Source organism: Zeugodacus cucurbitae, chromosome 6 (genome assembly GCF_028554725.1).
Source record: "Zeugodacus cucurbitae isolate PBARC_wt_2022May chromosome 6, idZeuCucr1.2, whole genome shotgun sequence".
Classification (NCBI taxonomy): domain Eukaryota; kingdom Metazoa; phylum Arthropoda; class Insecta; order Diptera; family Tephritidae; genus Zeugodacus; species Zeugodacus cucurbitae.
Genome location: NC_071671.1, coordinates 65,797,935 through 65,820,496, shown reverse-complemented (window position 1 = coordinate 65,820,496; position 22,562 = coordinate 65,797,935). Strand labels below are relative to the sequence as shown.

The window sequence follows — 22,562 nt, the reverse complement described above, 5'->3', positions numbered from 1 at the left end:
AATGTTCCACTGGGTTTTTAACATTATCGTCAAAGAACTAGAAACCATAACATTTGACATAATAAAATAAATTTCTATCGTTTTTGATTATATCAGATCAGTTTACAAGAAAATTGTGTAAGCCATTTTGTTTGCCGGATCTATATTATTTTGACAAACGATTTTAATTTTTGATGTTTTGACATTGCGTTTCATAAGACATTTGCTAAAGCATTGCTATGGTCGTAGAAAAACTATCTTTGCGGCTTCAAGCTATGTAAGGAGGATGACCTATATATCTTATAGAATCCTATCCTAAAAAAAATCCTCAAAAGAACTTTATAACAAATTGTATACATTGTTCTTCCCAAGATAATCGATAGAAAGAACTCTTAGCAACATTCGCACAAAAGTAGATAAAAATGGGATTGAAAAGCTAACAGATTATTTACTGCTTGAAGAAAAAATTTTCGAAATTAAAAAAAGGAGAATAGTCAGAATATTTGTTACAACCAATAGTGTTCTGAAGTAGGCACAGACCGTTCAGGTTAATTCTGCTTGGATAGTTGTCTTACTAGACCCCCTTTTGAGCGAGTTAAGGGTCAATGCTACAAACTGATGCCATCATTGGCGTTACTCAGCGTATTTTCGAAACATTATTTCAAGATATGTAAGGAGGATGACCTTGCTGTCCGGATCCGGTATATAACTTATAGAATCCTATCCTAAAAAAAATCCTCAAAAGAACTTTATAACAAATTGTAGACATTGTTCTTCCCTAAATAATCTATAGAAAGACATCTTAACAACATTCGCACAAAAGTTGATGAAAATGGGGTTGACAGATTGAGCAGACAATGGGGCAGACCATGAGCTTACAGATTATTTTCTGCTTGAAGAAAAATGTTTCGAAATGAAAAAAAGGAGAATAGACAGAATATGTTTTACAACCGATAGTGTTCTAAAGTAGGCACAGACCGTTCAGGTTAATTCTGCTAGGATAGTTGTCTTACTGGACCCTATTTTGAGCGAGTTAAAGGTCAATGCAACAAACAGATGCCATCATTGACGTTACTCAGCGTATTTCTGAAACATTATTTTTCTAAACATCGTCTAAGATTTCTTAATAAATAGGACAGACTCTTAATAGTCATATGAATCTTTGTCGCTTTCGAAGGACATTTTAAGGTTAAGATGATTTAAGCGGTATATTATAATAGCGGTTTATTATAATATGCAACGATGTATTTAATATTGAGTGAAGGTTATATAAATAACTAACATTCAAGGTTGCCAGTAGTACGTAGAAACAATTTATATTTCGAAACTACGTAAAACATAACCTAAGTTTACGTTGTCTGTATAAAAAAATCATACCACCTATATTCGAATTATTCTATTTAAAAATTGTTATTTTTGCACTCCATTTCTAAGTACACACATATTTCTCCTACCTCAACGGCATGCCTTTATCTTATCGCTCACAAATAATAAAACATGAGAAATAAAAAACTAAAATACCCTCCCTTATTGGCGGTAAATATGTGCGCGCTTCAAAAAGGCGGCAACCAAAAATAAGTTACTACTTCATCAGCACATTTTCGCGCGCATACAAACACACACATACATACCAGCAGCAATAAGGCACTCATACCGCGCTTGCTGAAGCGGAAAACTCGCCAAGGCGCGATTGCTGAAGAAGCGGCAGCAAAAATTGTTTTTGCAAAAAATGGTGAAAAAAATACGGATTGTTGAGATACGAAAAAATGGTGGCAAATATGGCGGGCAACATGAAGTGAATGTGCGGCGTGGCGTTCGGCAACAGTGAGCAGCCGCAACCACAGCCGAGGCAGCGCAGCGGTAGAGCCCACATACAACAAAGCAGACAACAGACAATGTGGCAGACAGCGGCAATTTCGTTATAGATATTTATAAGCGAGCACTTACATACCGACATACATATCTACATGCATGCAATTGCATTGGTGCATATTTCGCTGTTGCATGTGCCACCAGCGACACATTTTTGGGGTAAAGGCAGGAAATGCCAACAATAATTTGCTTAAAAATAGTTTGATTGATAAGTCATTTGTTTGCAATGCACATATACTTACATACATACATAGATACATATGTATATATGTACATATGTATATTGTGACTGTTGCAAGCAGACTGCGCGTTGCCGTGCGGAACACATAAAATATGAATGTTTGCGAAAATTTGTAGTTGCTGGCAATTAACTCAATTATACTTGCATTGCAAACGCGAAAATTCTGCGAAATTTTTGCAATAATTTCATCTTCAAAATATTTAATAATAGTCTTGACATCCAGACGTTTTATTGCATATTTATGTGTGTAAAAGTGCATGCCACAGCGCATAATTATGTTTATACGAGTTTTAAGCATGAGTAAAAAGCGTTTAAATGGCACTTCAGTTAGAAAATTTAATTTACAAAAAATATAAAAATTAATATTTTAATACAAAAAAAAATTAATTAAATTAAATTCCAAAAAATATAAAATGAAAATCTTAAATTTAATTAAAACAAAAATGTAAATTTAAAAAAACAAAATTTAATTAATAAAATAATAATTATTTAAATAAATAAATTTTTTTTTTAATAAAATTTTAATTCTTATTTATTTTTAATATGATTTTCTAACACTAAAAAAAATAATTTTGAAAGAATGAAAACAACTTTTTATTCGAATTATGCTCACATGTGCTACATCAGTGTACTTTAATTACTATGTGTTCTCCTTTCTCTTCAACTGACCACCTAAGGCGTTAGAAAGTCTAGCAATTTTTTGATTTCGTGTAAAGTGAAGTGTTGCCATATGTGTCACATAAGTTGCAACACTTAATAAAAAACAAAATCTCACAAAAACAAATTACTCCAGATAGGCAATATTTCAATATTTTTATAGTATAGCTACACGAAGTGCACATTCGGAAACTAATTAATTAGTTTCGTCTACTTGAAATTCATATTTTTGGAAATTTTTGTTCAAATTGGGACGCAATGTGTTAATGCAGTCTGATACTTATGCATATACTGCATATTTTAAATTATAAAAAATTAAGCGAAAGATATAATCAGCGCTGTTCCATAATTTCGAAAATATATGTGTATTAGGGTGATTCTTAAAAAATCACAAATTAGTTTTAGAGTCTCACAGGCTATGATATAAAATAGTATAAGTATAAAGATACTAAATACGAATTTTAGTGCCGAATAAAGACAGTTAAGGCATGTCGCATAGAGGTCATTATGACAATATCATTCAAAATGTATCATTGCTTGCGACTACTTGTGATAAATTTTATGAAATTCCTTTATAAACTCAAAAATAACGAAAAATTATGAAATTTCCGATAATATTGAACCGTTATATATGAAAAATTATAATGTAAGGTCTACGTAAAATATGAAAAGAAGAATAAACTTTTAATAAAACCCTAATTTGCGGTTAAAAAATTTTGAAGATCATATAATACCCGTAATTAAAAACAAGTTTCTATAAAATCCATCATATTACAAGATGTTTTTTCTCACAGCATTTCATAAAAATCTGATTCCAACTCAATGCACACGCTAATTTCTTCCCAATTTTTATAGCTTGAAATCTTAAAGAAATCATAGAAAAACTGCTAACCGGTTCAACTGAAGGCACTTATTTTTAAGCACTACTTCAATGTCCAGTATGCACATACATATTATTTACGCGCCCAAACAGCTGCCTGTTGATATTTACATATGTGTGTATGTATGTATTCTCGCTTGTAAGTACACTTAACTAGCGCGACATTAAAGGGATGCTGCACTGGGACCGGATATGCACGCCGGGTGGTGTCAACATATGTTGCACGCCAAATAAAAGGGCAGCATCTCAAGTGGACATTTGCTGAGAAATGATGCTACAAAAGGATCATATACATAAGTATCTAAAGGAAAATCATGTTAAACGCACATTAATTAACGAAAAAGAGTGTCGACGAAGGAGATACGAAGCTAATTTAGTTGGCAATAAATTGAGCGCACATTTTTCAGCAACACATTAATGATGGGAAATCAATCAGGTTTTGCAGCAGTTGAGTGAAGAAGAGCGTTGAAGAAAGAAAGTTAAATGAAATCTACAAGCTGTCTGTATTTCTACGTTTCGCGGCAAAATCTTGAATTTAAACCAACCCACATCCACACCCACACAACCCAAACACTCTGATAAACTGCATTAGCCCACACAAGTTCAATTAAATTGCCAATTGATGAGTTGCTATTAATCACCAATGCGTTTAATGTTCGCACCCGTGCTTAATTAAGTAATCAATGTAGCGTGTGCTCATCCAACCAACCACCTACACCCACACATACTCATTTAGACAGACTTGCAATTGAGGCTTCAGTGTAATTTTACTGACTAAAGAGGAGGGGGATAATGCGGTTTGCTTTAAGCGTTCGGTTGATTTTTAATTGAACACCATTCCACTACCACTCGCCAACTCATTGCCGTGTGTGAGAACTTGAACAGATTTTTAACATTAAAATCCTATAAATACGCGGTCAGATAATAGTGCGGGGACGAGAAGTGGGATCTGTAGTTGCTATCTATGTGTACATCACATGACGAAATGTATGTTTTAATACGCAAAACTGGTAAAGTTGGAAAAATAAATAAAACCCGTTTTTCGGGATTTCGAAAATGTGTATTCGGAATCCCGAAATTTTTATTTTGTTTGAAATATATTTTAAAGCATATTTTGGGAGTGACATTTTTGGATTAAACAGCAAGTCTTGCTTTAATCTTAGTATGTAACTTTTTGGTTGATTCGGAATCCCGAATTACAAAAAAAAATCTATTTTTAATACACTTGATTTTATAAGGATGCATAACGAGTAATTTATGTTAGTGAAGAAGCTAAATTTTTTTTCGGGATCCCGAAATTCGGTACTGCATTTTCACATTAATCCGTTAAATTAAAATTGTTTACACTTTTTAGGTGTCGGATAACAATTTAGCTTGTTTCTGAGATATAAAATTTCCAATATTCGGGATTCCGAAACCGAAATTCATGCAAGTTCTTAATCTCCACTACCCAAACTAATCATACTCGGGGTCCCGAAATTCATTCCATTTTTTCATCTCCACAAATCTAACTAATCATTCTCAGGATCCAGAAATCTGAATACAATCTTTCCTAATCTCCACGATTGGGGGATGGGGTCATATGTAGAAGTTCACGCAAGTGAGGAAAGTTTCTGATTGCCATTCACTTGGGAGTGGCCAGGAACGATTCTTTTGCATATGACTCAAGCAGCTCACGACTTCCGGTTTTAGACCAAGTATCCCCTGGGTAGCTAACAGACATCCGTTTGGAGGCGAGCTAAAGTGAGAAGGCGAAGCCCGCTTGTGCGGTTGTGCGTAGGGCTTGGGACCCACCACATAAAAAAATCTCCCCAATGAAAACAAACACCGAGCCTCGGATGAGAAACCCCCCTTTTGATGACGACCCCTGCAAACGTACTAAGGATCATGATTTGAGGGCATGCACCTGGAATGTCCGGACTCTTAATTGGGAAGGTGCCTCTGCCCAGCTGGTTGATGTCCTCATACAACTAAAGGCTGACATCACCGCCGTCCAAGAAGTGCGATGGACGGGACAAGGACGGAAGAAGGTGGGTCCTTGTGACATCTACTACAGCGGCCATATAAAGGAGCGCAAATTTGGTGTTGGATTTGTGGTGGGAGAGAGACTCCGTCGCCGAGTCCTGGCATTCACCCCGGTGGATGAACGTCTAGCCACAATCCGCATAAAAGCGAGGTTCTTCAACATATCGCTGATTTGCGCCCACGCCCCAACGGAAGAGAAGGACGATGTGACCAAAGACGCTTTCTATGAGCGCCTAGAACGCACCTATGAGCGCTGCCCCCGCCACGATGTCAAAATCGTGCTTGGCGATTTTAACGCCAGGGTGGGTAAAGAAGGTGTCTTTGGCACAACAGTCGGAAAATTCAGCCTCCATGACGAAACATCGCCAAACGGCCTGAGGCTGATCGACTTCGCTGGGGCCCGAAATATGGTTGTCTGTAGTACCAGATTCCAGCATAAAAAAATTCATCAAGCAACGTGGCTGTCCCCTGATCGAAACACGCGCAACCAAATCGATCACGTTGTGATAGACGGAAGACATGTCTCCAGTGTTTTAGACGTGCGTACGCTCCGAGGACCAAACATTGACTCGGACCATTATCTAGTAGCAGCAAAGATACGCACTCGCCTCTGTGCAGCAAAGAACGCCCGTCAACAAACACAAGGAAGGTTCGCCGTCGAAAAGCTGCAATCACAACCGACAGCCGAACGATTTTCTACTCGACTTGCACTCCTGCTCTCTGAGAGCACTCATCAGCATCTCGATATAAGGGAGCTGTGGAACGGCATCTCAAACTCATTGCATACCGCTGCAGCCGAAACAATTGGTCTACGGCAACGCCAAAAAACCAGTTGGTACGATGAGAATTGTCGTTCCGCAGTGGAGAGAAAACAGACTGCCTACCTCGCAACGTTGCGATCGACCACAACACGTTCGGGGTGGGATAGATATCGAGAACTGAAGAGGGAAGCGAGACGCATTTGCAGACGTAAAAAGAAAGAGGCCGAAATGCGTGAGTATGAAAAGCTTGAAAAGCTGGCCGACATGGGTAATGCTCGAAAATTTTATGAAAAGATGAGGCGATTAACAGAAGGTTTCAAGACCGGAGCATTATCATGTAGGGACCGAGAAGGTAATCTGGTAGCGGATGTCCAGAGCACACTGGGATTATGGAGGGAACACTTCTCCGACCTGCTCAATGGCAGTGAAAGTACAACACCAGGAGATGGCGAACCCGATTCCCCAATCGATGACGATGGAATAGATGTTCCAATACCCGACCATGAAGAAATTCGAATAGCAATTACCCGCTTGAAGAACAACAAAGCGGCGGGGGCCGATGGATTACCGGCCGAGCTATTCAAATACGGCGGCGAAGAACTGATAAGGTGCATGCATCAGCTTCTTTGTAGAATATGGTCGGAAGAAAGCATGCCTGACGATTGGAATCTTAGTGTGCTCTGCCCAATCCATAAGAAGGGAGACCCCACAATCTGCGCCAACTACCGTGGTATAAGTCTCCTCAATATCGCATATAAGGTTTTGTCGAGCGTATTGTGTGAAAGACTAAAGCCCACCGTCAACGAACTGATTGGACCTTATCAGTGTGGCTTTAGACCTGGAAAATCCACAATGGACCAGATATTCACCATGCGCCAAATCTTGGAAAAGACCCGAGAGAGAAGAATCGATACTCACCATCTTTTTATCGATTTTAAAGCTGCCTTCGATAGCACGAAAAGGAGCTGCCTTTATGCCGCGATGTCTGAATTTGGTATCCCTGCAAAACTAATACGGCTATGTAAGCTGACGTTGAGCAACACCAAAAGCTCCGTCAGGATCGGGAAGGACCTCTCCGAGCCGTTCGATACCAAACGAGGCTTCAGACAGGGTGACTCACTATCGTGCGACTTCTTCAATCTATTGCTGGAAAAAATAATACGAGCTGCAGAACTAAATAGAGAGGGTACAATCTTCTACAAGAGTGTACAGCTCCTGGCGTATGCCGATGATATTGATATCATCGGAAGCAACAACCGCGCCGTTTGTTCTGCGTTTTCCAGACTAGATAAAGAAGCGAAGCGTATGGGTCTGGTGGTGAATGAGGACAAGACGAAATATCTCCTGTCATCAAACAAACAGTCGGCGCATTCGCGTCTTGGCTCCCACGTCACTGTTGACAGTCATAACTTTGAAGTTGTAGATAATTTCGTTTATCTGGGAACCAGCATTAACAACACCAACAATGTCAGCCTTGAAATCCAACGCAGAATCACTCTTGCCAACAGGTGCTACTTTGGACTGAGTAGGCAATTGAAAAGTAAAGTCCTCTCTCGACGAACCAAAATCAAACTCTATAAGTCGCTCATTATTCCCGTCCTGATGTATGGCGCTGAAGCGTGGACGATGACAACATCCGATGAGACGACTCTTGGGGTTTTCGAGAGAAAGGTTTTGCGCAAGATTTTTGGTCCTCTAAACATTGGCAACGGCGAATACCGCAGGCGATGGAACGATGAGCTGTACGATTTATACGACGACATTGACATAGTTCAGCGAATAAAAAGACAGCGGCTACGCTGGCTAGGTCATGTTGTACGGATGGAAGAAAACACTCCAGCTCTGAAAGTATTCGATGCAGTACCCGCTGGAGGAAGCCGCGGAAGAGGACGACCTCCACTCCGGTGGAAAGACCAAGTGCAAAGTGACCTGGCTTCACTTGGTGTTTCCAATTGGCGCCAAAAAGCAAAAAGGAGGAATGAGTGGCGCGCTCTGGTGGATTCGGCTATAATCGCTTAAAGCGGTTCCTACGCCAAATATATATATATAATCTCCACGAACCAAACTAATAATTCTCGAGATCCTGAAATCTGAATTCATTCGTTTTCTTCATCTGCACTAACCAAATGAATCACTCTCGGGATCCCGAAATCTTAACTCACTGCATTTCTTAAACTCCACTAACCCAACTACTAATCATGTGTTGTTGCCGTTAGAGGTTAATTTGTAGCTCACGGCATTGTCTTTTAGTTCATTTGTTTGTTAGTTCGTGCGATTACCGTTGCGCCCGAATGGTATATTTTATTTGCCATAAACACAAATTCGTTACACAGAGCAACCTCTAGTATCTATATACATATGTATGTATGTCTGAGAAGCCTACACATATGAAATCTCCCGCGCCAACATTCATTTCGTGCATTTTCGTACTTCGTAAGCCTAATACAAGATACTAAAGTGCGATGAATTACGAGATACGAGCAACTAACCAGTTTTTGGACACTATTAGATACATACAAACATATATTTGCACATGTCTGTATATATTGACAGCCTCTCTCTCTATGTTTTCCTCAAATTCATTTCATTTTAGTTAGCCGCTATTTGGTCTTAAGTTATTAGTTAGTATTTTATTTGGTTGCACTTTTGTACTCTATCGGCATTGTTCAACTATACCTTTATATTTATGTGTTTGTGTGTGTGTGTGGTTCATGTTCTTGTAGGTGGATTAAGTGGATTATCGGTTACACATAGTTCGGTTAGTCTTTTTCGTCTATATCGCTGTGGTCGGTGGTATTAGTGCAAGCGCTAGTATCTAGTATACATAGTAGTTGTAGTTAGCAACGGTTTCACCTTTGCCATTATCCTTTCACATAATCTGTTCTTATTGTGCCGAAGGTTGTAAGCTACTGTGCAATTTTGCACGGTTCACGGCAAGTGGACAGCAGCTGCTTTAGAAGGTGCAAATAATTTGCATTTTACCTTATAATTCTTGGAATAATTTTGAATTGGTGAATATGAAAGAAAATTTAAGATATATTCAGATTTTTAACCTTAAATACGAACGACAGGCGAAGTAACCTACCATCATATCGTCTATTATGTGATTGAAGATTGGGAAAATAAAAGGCAAAAACGGAGGTTTCTTAATTGGAATTTAGTTTTAGGATATTTCCTACAGAGAACCCTCTCCACCAATAAGAAATAAAATAATATTTGACAAAAAATTTATTAAAAATATATATAGCGGTATAGAGGTTATCCTATCCTATAATCTATAATACAATCCTAATTTTCGAGATAGAAAGAAGAGAGATTCATTATAAGGACAGTCGGACCGCTGTAACTGAAATAGATCGACTTATGTCACCTCAGCAACATTCCTAAAATTACTTTCGGATTGTTTTATCCAACTGATACAGCAAAACAGACCGAATTTAACTTTTTGAATCTCTTATTTTGCAAAAATCTCAACCTTTCTATCAGAGTATAGAGTTCGTGGCTTTATTCTTGGAACTTTTAGATTACTTCGATTATACTTAATTTTTATGCTATGCTCTTATTTATTAAAAAAAAAAACTCACCTGTCGAACTTGCTTGTATTGCTCTTCGAAGCTCCAGGCATTATTTTGCTGCGAAGAATTGGAAGCTTCGCTGGATGTGGAAGAATTCGATGCAGGGTTGACTAGAATCAATTGAAAAAATAAAAATAACATTTAAAAAATGGGGAATAATAAAAATCTTGGAATTTCTTTATTTTTTACACAAAATTTAACAAAAAAAATCTTTAAAACCCCTACTTACCATCCTTGGAGCTCGGCGCCGTTGGTGAGGTGAATGAGAAACCTCCGTTACCACTGCTACCACCGCCAACACCACCACCACTACCGCCCATACTCGGCCCGCCGCCGCCACTGCCGTTAGCGCCACCGCCAAGCAAACCGGTGCCACCATTCGTCAAACATGACGCGCCGCTCACGCCCACATTATTATTGCCACCGGTGTGTTGTGAATTTTGTGAATTACCATTGGCAACGCCAGCATTGATACCAATAACACCGCCACCACCACCACCACCACCATTGCCGCCGCCGCCACCGCCCGCTTGTGCAGCGAGGCTCTGTGCGCGATGCTCGAACTGAGCCATCGACGTGGGCGGCATTGAGAATGCGGGATTCAAGCTGGTGGGTAATAGATTTTGCCCAAAGGCAGCCGCATGCGCAGCAGCTGCGTAATCTTGTTCCTGCGAAATGGAAGGAAGAGAGTCAATATAATATAATATGTAATAATATTTGTGTGGGGGTTTTAAGCAAATTGGATATTTGGAAAAAGCGGTCAGAAGAATTCCTAATTTTGATTAAAATGGTATCTCTAGAAAGAACTACATGTTCTTCGGGGGTCTAGACTCTATATATAGCGGAAAAATTTATTCGTGTCTTTAAAACGGTAAAAAGTAATTCACAAGGCTTTAAAACCTCCTTCTTATATCAAGTATTCCAAGCGAAAGGTACCCTAACAAGATCTTTTTGTATCGGAAACAGTTCTTCTTTAGCAAATGTCTTGGATCACAAAGACACAGGTTCATCTACGACATTTGACCTATTAAATTTATCAATATATGTTCAGACCACACTCACCATTAGACCCACTTTCATATCACGAACTTGCATCTTTAACTTCTCCAGCACATCGTTGTGTTGTAGATTTGGAATGCCATGTAGACCGCCAATGCCCATGAAATTACCGAGCGCATTTAGCGGATGATTTGTCGGAAATTGGTGATGATGACTGCAAATACAACAACAAAGCGGGAGAAACGAAAATCATGTTATATTCAAAACTAAGTAAAGACAAAGGGATAAAAACTGCTAGAATTCGCACTTAATTAATTTACCTCATTTGTAGATCAGCGTGATGATCGGGACTACGCACACCCATGCCACTGCCAACACCGACTCTAACACTGCTGGCGTTGCCAACAAAACTCATATCACCAACAAATGCACTAGAGCTGTTGTTGTTGTTGTTATTTTTATGATTGCTATGTATATTTCTATTTTTGTTGTTGCTGCTGTTATTGCTGTTGCTGTGTTGGCGTTTCAATGTTGCGACATTTAAGCCTTTTGCACGAATTACATGATGATCACCATCGATCGAATCACAATCGCGTATATCATCGTCCGATGCGATGTCACGAGACTGCAAAGAGAAGAGAAATGTGGAAAATTAAATAAAATAAATATTGAGAAGAAAAGGAAGAGGCAGTTAAGAACAAATGGCATAAAGTGATTATTAAATTGATTGCAATCATTTGGTGCAACATGAAAACACATTAAGTCCCAGTACACACACACACACACAGTCATAGACACGCTCAGACCGAGAAGCGCTTACATGAAACACGCGCAAGAGAACACTTCTTGCAACAAAACAAATGAAGCACTTAGAATGGCAAACAAATCGAACGACACTACCCAAGTGAGTGCTAGAGGAAAACTGAAGACTGTGGATAAACAGGAAGAGAGGGGGAAGGAGCGCGATTTTGTGTCCGCATAGCGCACCAGGCGCACTGAGGTCGCATAGATTCCAACAAACGATCGATCAACATTTGCAACCCACTGCGACAAGTCGAGTGCAGTGTTGTTGTTATGTACACCATTTAGCATTGATTCTACATGCAACAACAACGGGCCACAGCTATGAGGCGACAAGCAACATGCGTTATAAACTCTGTGCGGAGCTCAAGCGTCACTATAGCGAAATGCATATTTCTTATTACACTTTAACGCAAATTATTTTGTTTGCCACAATTTGTTGCATTCTTTTTACATGAAATAACATGGCATTTGCCTCACATAATCGAATTCAAACGTGATTTTTGCATAAATTGCCAACAATTTTAGATTGTCGCGCAGCCGCATCATCATCAACAAGCGTCGTCAACGAGTGCGAACGGTCAATGGTCTGCAGCACGTTGTTTTGCTATTGTTGCTGTCGTTGTTGTGTTGGATTGGTAAAGCATTAATGAGTTATGAGTGACATTCTAGCACTCTTTGCATTTGTGTTTGTAAGAGACAATTTAACGAGTGTGCTTTATTTGTGATTGAACTTTCGGGATCCCGAAATTTCGGGATTGAGTATTAACAATTTCGGGATCCCGAAAATTTTGAACTAAATTTTTTGTATACATATCAAAATATAAATAAATAATTATAAAATTTGTTTTAAAATTTGAAATCGGTGTTTCGGGATCAGTAATCGGTTTCGGTATCACAACTTAATACTTGAAGAATTTATTTCCATTGCAATATTTAGTTATGATATTTACCCATTGAAATAGGGGAACCGCGTCACAAGCAACGGCGCTTAATGAGTTTGCCTTCTACTCGCCGTCGACTCTTTTGCGAAGTCTGTCTGTTGCTTATTATTAGTTGCTTCATATTTCAAGAACTTGTGCCAAATTCATTTAGCGTACATTGAACTCAGCACAGACGCTGTCTAAATAATGCTTGCTTACAACATGCTAAATGTGTCCCGCTCGATACTAACTAGTTGGACTTATGTTGTATAATGTCACGCGCACTGTTTCTCTTCTCTCGTCAATCATCATATGCATGCATGGAATTTTGAATTACGAATTATTTTAGTACATACTTCTATATCTTAATGACTTTATTGAATATTTGGGGGTTAAATAATCATTAAACTCTTTCTAATTAACAAGGGGCATCAATATTTATAAAAGTGACAGAATTTGTTGCAATTTTTTTCTCTGAAAATCTAAATGCCTTCATAATTAAGCCAATAATTTAATATAATAATACCGCCAGGTCAACCTTTATCTTTTATTTGCTTTAGAGTCAATCATTATGATGATAGGAGGGGTTGGATGATCTAAGATCGTAGTCAATATTAATTGAAAATACTAACCCTAGCATTGATAACCTGGAAACTTGAAATTGCAGAAATATTTCTTGAAATATCTTCACAATAAACAAAACTCACTTGGATTTCTCATATCAAAACTGAGGATTCGTTTGAAATATATCGAATGAAACGGATGAAAACATCCGATCCAACAATTATAAGACTTATTTGGAGAATAATGGATAGAAATTGGGAAATAGGTTAAGGAGAAACGTACATATGAGGGCCCGAAATTCGTTTTTCTATTAAAAAAAGTCTTTATTGTTTATGATATCTCAATCTGCAGCGCGTCTCTAGAGTCGTTAAAACAATCTTTGTAGGTTAGTTCTCCGAAGTGGGATTATGTTTTGTCGGATATCTATCCAAATGGCTGATAGCGTATATGAGCAGGGAAGAAGACATTGCATTACTTTTTCTTGTGAAGTGCCTTTTATTCCTTGATATTATTTTAAAAGATTATGTGTTTTCAGTACTCTGTTTTTAAACTACATAATCAGACCAAAGCTTCTTTTCCATTTTATTTGTATTATTAAAGTTGCTTCTATTGAGCAAACTTATTTTTCTAAGCATTAAAATTGATTTGTTTGTGGATTTCTGTGTACCAAACAAAGTACAAGAGCAGAAAAATATTAACAACGTAATTAATTAATAATTAAAATTCCTTTTAAGTTTATTTGTAGTCAAGATTTTGCACTAAATGCAATTATTCACCATTCTTTTTTTTTTTTTTGCCAAAATTCCAAAATAAAATTAATTTTTAATCACCACTAACATTGTAATAAAAAATTGCAAGTATGTCAAGAATTAATTTGTTAGCAGCACAAAAAATTCAATCTAATTAACAATCAACTAAAAAACAAGGTGTGTATGATGAATTCCTATCAAAAACAATAACACATTTCATATCACACATATTCTCGACTACAAAATTTGCATTTTTTCTGCTTAAAACCATTAAATCAATTGATTTGAAATATAAATCATTATCGCTATTTCAATTTCCATGCAGCGAGACAAGTACTATGCAAAAAAAAAATAATAATTTGCAACACCAGCTCTTCGCTCAAGCAACAGCATGAAAATTTCCGAGCAGCAAATGAACTAGCGACAACAACCACAACAACCGGCTCCAAGCCGACAGCAAAGCGAACAATCAACTTATTAGCTTATTGCCGCTACCTTCCATGCTCACCTCGGCAACGTCTGCGTCTGCAGCGGCTGCTATAAACTTACTGCTAATCAATGTTAGCTGGTTGATGAGCCAAGTTCTTTACATACATATATCATGTATGTTGTATATAAAGCGTTGCAAAGATAAACGATGCGCTTTGGATTTGGATGTACGAAATATCGATCGCTGCGCTCTGAGATGCTCCTTTGCTACTACAGCTACTATCGCTGCTTATTACAAATGTTGCTATACATGTGTGAATATTGCTTTGGATGTATGAATGTTGCAATGTGTTGATAGTTCAAATTTGTTGATCACATCGCAACCACTTAGCAGCTCCACACATCCTTTGAGCTACAGAGACTAGTATACATACGTATATGGATTCATAGTTAGATATATAAATCTATACAGACATATTAGTGGAACCATATGGAAATGTGTGAAGTTGGAATGATCAGAGCGCGCACAATGATACCTAATTTATAACCCAATAAACCAAAAGTGAAAAGCTTTCGCTATATTAATTTCACCGTTGTTTAATAAAATAATTTAATGAATTTGAACTCTGGCAACATGTTGCTGAAGAGTAAGTGATGCATCAACATGAATAGGATGTCAAAATGAATTGATTTCATAATCTTCGACTATCGGGTTAAAAGATAACCTCCAAATGGATACATTACAAATTATAGACGAAGTAATTGCCAGCTATAGATGATATTTTGAAACTCACAAGTTATTTAACCGATATCAATCAAATTCGGTATATAATAATCTCGTATTACCGTCTAAGAAAAGTCGATTTGGAAACTCTTTGTTTAACCATTTTCTATGGCTTACTTGGTTTTGTTGCAAGTTGTTGCGCCTGCGCTATCTGTCTATGTGTTGTGCATACCTTGTTGGTCGACAAGTTGACCAGTCGACATGGTTGCCGTGCTTATATTACTCACATTGTTGTTGTTGGCATTGCGCTTTATGTTGCTGCGCTTGCTGCAGTCGTTTGCATCGTTGTTGTTGTTTTGTAATGTTTTTATTTTCGCCCATTTATGCTTGAAGTGCAGAGAGGTGCAAATTAAGCGCAACTGTGACTATTGCAAATTGGGAATTTTCAATTTAAATACTGAAAAATGCATAAGAGAAGTATTCGGCGAACAAGCCAACAACAGCAACAACAATGCCGGTTAGCGCATTAATGGCATTTGGCATTTAGAGCCTGTTGGGCAGATCAACCACCGCCTTTTGCTGCATGGCTAGCAATATGAAAATAACAACAACAATACCAACAGTATCGTGCAGCAGCTGCGTTGATTTTGGCTCAACATGTGCTAAATGCCAATAATAGCGAGCAAGCGAACGACTGAGCATCTGACTAACCAACCGATCGATATCGACACCTTCCGCCGTGCCGTACTGTGCTTTACCGGCTCTCCGCTGCCAATGCAACTCTGCAGCTTTTGAATATTTTTCGAATATGTTGACGAATGCTTTGAAGTTTCGCGCACATATTGCGAACTAAAGCAGACAAAGTAGCTGCTGCAGCCAAGCGTTAACTACCGTTCAGTCGTTGCGCCGATCGTGAATAACAAGTGCAACAGCGTTCTTTTGGTGACGGCTGAATGGCAGTCTAGCTGACCGGTTGACTGGTTGACTGATTGTTCATCGATCGCTGTGTGTTGCATTTCGACTAGCTTAGTGGCTTTTGGCACTCGCTTACTGTTGGTGGCTGGCTGTTAGCCCTTAGTTCTAGTGCTAGTGTAATATTATTATCAGAAATTCTGCGCGCCACAACGCAAGAGCGAAACCACCTTGACGTGTTGTGACGACAATGGCGAATTGCCCTTCAAAAAGCAACAACAACAAATAATAAAGTATGAAGTCTGCAACAACAACAAAATATGATATATCATTTGAGCTGCAGAATTGCTATGAAAAAATTAAAAACGAGCACAGAATCGGGCGGTGCTTAACTGATTAGGTGTTTAACAACTGTCGTGTTGTTGGTAACAACAATGCAGGTGGAGTCTGAAATGGAGTTGCATATGATAACAATAAAATATTTTAACTATTTCAAACAAGAAAGACGATTATTTCGTATTTTTTTCTTTTTCCAATTTTTAAAATAAATATTAATTTTAATTTTAAAAATCAAATGATGAAATAACACTGGTTAACAAAATGTTAACTTTTTTGTCACATGAAAACTCATATAACTCATGCTGAATGTACCAAGACCACTAAACAATAATATATGATTGAAAAAAAAAAAATCATCTCCATTTTTCCAAAGTTCCGGATCAATCCTCCAAATCCATCAGTAATCAGGATTCTGATTTGGAGGCTTTGTCAGAGGCAGTTCAGCACTATGTAGTATGGATCTGTTTTGACCGAAGACCGAAGTTTGGATACTGTGTAGTGTTGGGACTAAGTTAAACTAGCTTTTGTCACTTGATTACTTACAAGATCATTTGGTTCGGTCCAAATCATTGATATAGCAAATGGGATATGTCTACATAGGTTCATATTTAGATCAACCTAATAGTCATCTCATACACGTTGCATAATATTTATGTGAAACCTGAGGTTTATATCTTCGATTCGTCACTCGTTATGTTTGAGGTCTTTATATAGCTTGAATACATGAGAGACAATTAGGATGTTGAGATGTCATATTAAGGCGGTGAGATAATGAGTTTCATTAGGTTTAAATGTATCACCAATTCTGAAATGCTCGTCCTATTTTTGGCAATTTTGTTCTATGTTTTGTTAATTGTTTTTCTCGCAACAAGGTTGCTAAGAGAGTATAATAGTTTTGTTCACATAACGGTTTTTTGTAATACCTAAATCTAAAAGATTAGATATAGAGTCATATATACCAAAGTTATCAGGGTAACGAGTAGATTTGAAATCCAGATGTCTGTCCGCCCGTCCGTCTGTCCATCTGTGGACGCTGTAACTTGAGTAAAAATTGAGATATCTTGACGAAACTTGGCACACATGCTTCTTGGGACTGTGAGAGGCTTTCGAAAATGGGCAAAATCGGACCACTGCCTGGCCAACAAAATGGCGAAAACTGAAAACACATAAAGTGTCATAACTAAGCCATAAATAAAGTTATAAAAGTAAAATTTGGTACACCGGATCGTTCTAGAAAGGCCAAATTTAGATGTATTTTTTGTGGAGGTGGGCGTTGCCCCGCCCTTAAATAGGTTTTTTGTATATATCTCGCACAACAAAAAATATAAACATATAAACTTTCTGCAGTCGTTTCTCTTAGCCACTTCTTAATACAGTCCAAAAATGAAAGAAATCGAATAATAACCACGCCCACCTCCCATACAAAGATTAGGTTGAAAATTACTAAACGTGTGTTAACTCACTATTCAATGAAATTCGGTATATAATATTTTCTTGATACCCTGATGACACGTGTTGAGTAAAAAAATGGGTTACAACCATGCCATTTTCCCTTTTACTCAATATTGAATTCCATCTGAATCCTTCACTTTATAATATATGCATAAATTCTATGTTATTGCCAAAAATGTAAGATTGAAAACTTAGAAAAATTAATAATGATGATATTATATTGAGAACAATTTATAATTTATATTTCCCATAGAAGTTTATATCGCATTAATAATATTGTTTTCGAGTTAAAAATGATATGAACGAACATGCTATTAGAAATTCTTAACTTCTTAACTGGCGTAGAAACCGCTTACGCGGTTATAGCCGAGCTATTAGCTATTAGAAATTACTGTGCGTAATTGCAATCAATAATTTTTTATGGTCACAAAAATAACATTAAAAATCAAACAAATCAGAAATAGGAATTTATCACGCTATTTTTTCATCACACTATAATTATAATGGAATAAATTCCTTTATAGTATTTTCTACGGAATCATGCGATTGTGTGACTGGAGCCGGAAAATTATATTGATTTATTTACCTACACACTTAATTGAAAGTGCAAACATATATAATTATGCATATCTACATAGAAATAAATAATTGATTTTATCGCAATTCAATTATTAACATCGTGAAACAATTCTAACTTACATACTCGTACATATGTACATATGTATATATTGCAATAATGTAAAGCATTGTAGCTACAAGCCATACAAATGTTAATGCACACACTTACATATAGATACATATACATACATATGTACGTTTGTATACAACTAAGTAATTGCACTGCGACGACATGAATTCATTTCTTCCTTTTATTTTAATTTATTAAGAAACAATTTTTTTTTTTCAACAAATAAACTTAAAAATAATTTGCTTCGCAATCACTGGCGCGTACGAACGCCACTCTGTGTGTGTGCGTGTATTTGTGTCGCTCGCAACGTGAAAATTTTAATTTACATGAAACTTTTATTATCATTTGTGCCAAAAGCAATGCGATAAACACACACACACAAATTTATTGCTACCTCAATAGCGATTGGCGCTCACACAACTTAGCGTTCGCTTGTATTGGTGCAATGCATTTCGTTTTGGGGCTATTCGTTGGCCGGCGGCGTTGCGCCGCTCATGAGTATGTAGGCGATAAGGCAGGCAGGCAGGCAGGCAACGCGCTTTAATGACTTTTAATATTAATGAAAATTTACTATTTCAATTTTATCGACATATTCGTAGCACATGACACAAGTGAGTGCATACATCTACATAAATATATGCTATGAATGTATGTATGTAAATGAGCGCACCTGTTGGCACACCAATTGCATGCAAGTCAATATTGCCTACCAGTATGTAATTTCAGCAAAAATTTCCTACTGGGTCTCTTCTAATCGCCCACATGTAATATTACGGTATAAAAATTCATGCATTTCTATGCATGTGTGTATGCTTGCACTTTATCGCGTTGACATTTTATCACCAAAATGCACGCCGGCATAAATAAAATAATTTACTATTTTGTACTAATTACAAAGATTGTGTTGCGTAAGCATTTAATAGTACCGCGAAATGTCGTAGCATTTTTCTTCATTTAATTTAATTTTATTTTAATTAGAAAATCCATTACGCGGTTGAAATTTATATGCGATTTTGTTTGCTAATTGTTTGAGAATTTTCTTTGAACTACATTGTAGACTTTTTTTGGCTTTCATTGTGATAATATAACTATTGTTTAACTACAGAAAACTTTTATTTCTCACGTTTAATATCACTTACAACTTAGAATCTTAATTTTTTAGCAAATTAAAAATATTAAGATTAAGATGTTTTCTACAGAAACAAGGTTTTATAACCTTCTTTACCTTTTAATATTATTCATAATAAATACAAGTTTATTACACTCTAGCACCAACTTGCGCAGCAGCTGCACTCAGATCGCTACAAGAAATGGAAAATAGGCAAGGCGTCGCCCACTTTCTGGTAAAAAATCATATCTCAGAAACTACTAGACCAATTTCAACCAAATTCGGTTCGAACCATATACTTGGCATCTCAATGATGCTATACGACTACGATTACTTCCCATATAACACAATTGTGAATTACATCTCATTCGTTCACTTTAAAATATATACCTAAAACAAGTAAAAAAGGGTTAAGTTCGGGTACAACTCTCGCAACTTATTGAAGAAATTTTATTAAGATAACACACAAATTTACCCATAAATTCGGCATAAAGTTTAATAGAATAACGAAAATGGTCATAGGTAATTCCAGAACCGATTTCATTCATTTTCACCAGCAAGATGCACAATATCCAAGACTATACGCTCACTTAATTTTGCTTAAATATTAATCAATACATATACATATGCGGAATAAAGCCCACCGTAGTTTTTAAAAATCTAATTATAGGTATATGGGAGCTAGGAGATGTTTTGGACTAGAACTCTATTAGAAGAAAATAATTTCTCTGAATTACATAAAATTATCAAGAGATTTACCCATACTTTCGGTTAAAATTTACCCTTTGGCGCTGAGTTCAACGTGTTCGATATCTGGGGCCTTGAAAAGTTATAGTCCTTTTTCGACAAATTTTTCACAAATGAAGCCAGAGATGATATGAGATGATACTTTACACAAATAAGTTTTCCGCTATCTTCATTAGTTCCTTATGTATATATTATAAAGTGAAGGAATAAGATGGAATTCTAAATTGATTTATATGGGAAGTAGGCGTGATTGTGAACCGATTGCCCATTTTTTGTCCGTGTTATCAGGGTGTCAAGAAAATATTATATACCGAATTTCATTGAAATCTGTCGAGTAGTTCCTGAGATATGGTTTTTGACCCATAAGTGGACGATGCCACGCCCATTTCCCATTTTGTAAAAAAAATCTGTGTGCAGCTCCCTTCTGCTATTTCTTCTGTAAAATTTAGTGTGTCTGACGTTTTTCGTTAGTGAGTTAACGTACTTTTAGCAATTTTCAACCTAACCTTTGTATGGGAGGTGGGCGTGGATATTATCCGATTTCAACTATTTTCATGATGTGTGATGGGGTACGTAAGAGAATCGACTGCAGAAAGTTTGGTTTATATAGCTTCATTGGTTTGCGAGATATATACAAATAACCGATTTAGGGCCCCACGCCCACTTCACCAAAAAAATTACACATAAATATGCCCCTTCCTAGTGCGATCCTTTATTCCAAATTTTACTTTTATTACTTTATTTATGGCTTAGTTATGACACTTTATGTGTTTTTGGTTTTCGCCATTTTGTGGGCGCAGCAGTGGTCCGATTTTGCCAATTTTCGAAAGCAACCCTCTCACGGTCCCAAGGAACATGTGTTCATTAAGATATCTCAATTTTTACTCAAGCTATCGCTTGCACAGATAGACGGACGGACAGACATCTGGATTTCAGCTTCACTCGTCCTCCTGGTCATTTATATATATATAATCCCATATCTAACTCTTTCCGTTTTTGGTGACACAAACAACTATAATACTCTCTTTATTAACTTTGTTGCGAGAGTATAAAAATTAAGCACCAGCAAGATATCGGAGCGAAACTTTGCACAGTTACTGCAATTTAAACTATACTACCAAAGAATTTATAAAGTATTATATACCAACTCATATATTTTGTTCCTTCATTTTTAATAACTTTGGGGTGCTTTTCTGCCTGTTCCTCGCCCTATATATTCCTTTCCCTATACATATATTAAAACATGTCTATGAAAGATAAATATTTACTTATATTATATATGTATGTACATATACTCACTTATGTAACCAATAAAAATTTGTGACTTTTATTACTCGTCGAACTACTTAAATAAATATGTCTCTAATCACAGCATAAATTACTTTTTCCACGAAAAACTACAAATTTTCGAACAAAATACGATATTGAAAATCGAGAAAGTGCTCATAAAATTTTGAAAATCAATTCTGAACATTTGTAGATGCATAATTGTCATAGCACTGCTTACTAAGAACAGCAATTAAATACGGTACTCACAGGAAAGTACGAGCAACGACATTTTAGGCGATAATAAATGCAGAAAAAGGAAATTCCATATAAAACTATTGAGACATTGTCTGTAATATAAGCGAGGAAAATCGCTTACTACCGAAAATAGCAGCAAAATATTTATTTGTGTGTAATGAAAGGACCGCACCAAGGTAGGTTACAGCAAGGGCAATGCGCAGACGCAGCTAGTTGGCGCGCTAATACAAGATAGGCGACTTATTTAGATAGTGTTCATATATGTATATATATTCTTATTTTCAATTTAGGTACTAAAAGTTGATGTCCTTTCAGTGTCCAGATTTTTCCTTATGTCTTCCGCTTTGTCTTCTAGAGTTGCTGTTTGCAAAACGGCAGTCGCAGAATCAACCACATCGCAACGATGTTACTTTATATGCTTATTTATTCATAAAACACACATACACACATCCATGGCTTTGTCGCCATTTTGCAGCGACCCGCCTGTGCGCCAGCCTGCCAGCCAGACAAATGACAATCAAATGCTGATTTCTCTTCATTATACATGTCAATGAATATAGTTTGATTGTGCACGCAGGCGCAACGTGCCAACAGGATCAGGATCATCGCATTA

The 22,562-nt window shown here is 37.0% G+C and overlaps 1 protein-coding gene across 2 annotated transcripts in view; it reads right to left on the bottom strand.

Moving 5' to 3' along the window:
- Nucleotides 1-22,562, bottom strand: part of LOC105211671 (protein dead ringer) — a 62,784-nt gene that overhangs the window by 26,751 nt on the left and 13,471 nt on the right. For both annotated transcript variants that reach the window (XM_011183230.3, XM_011183231.3), the window contains exons 2-5: nt 11,310-11,614; nt 11,053-11,203; nt 10,220-10,658; nt 10,000-10,100 (exon numbers count right to left, since the gene is read on the bottom strand). In XM_011183230.3, the coding sequence (XP_011181532.2) occupies nt 10,000-10,100; nt 10,220-10,658; nt 11,053-11,203; nt 11,310-11,614 (996 nt within the window). The remainder of the gene's footprint in view (nt 1-9,999; nt 10,101-10,219; nt 10,659-11,052; nt 11,204-11,309; nt 11,615-22,562) is intronic.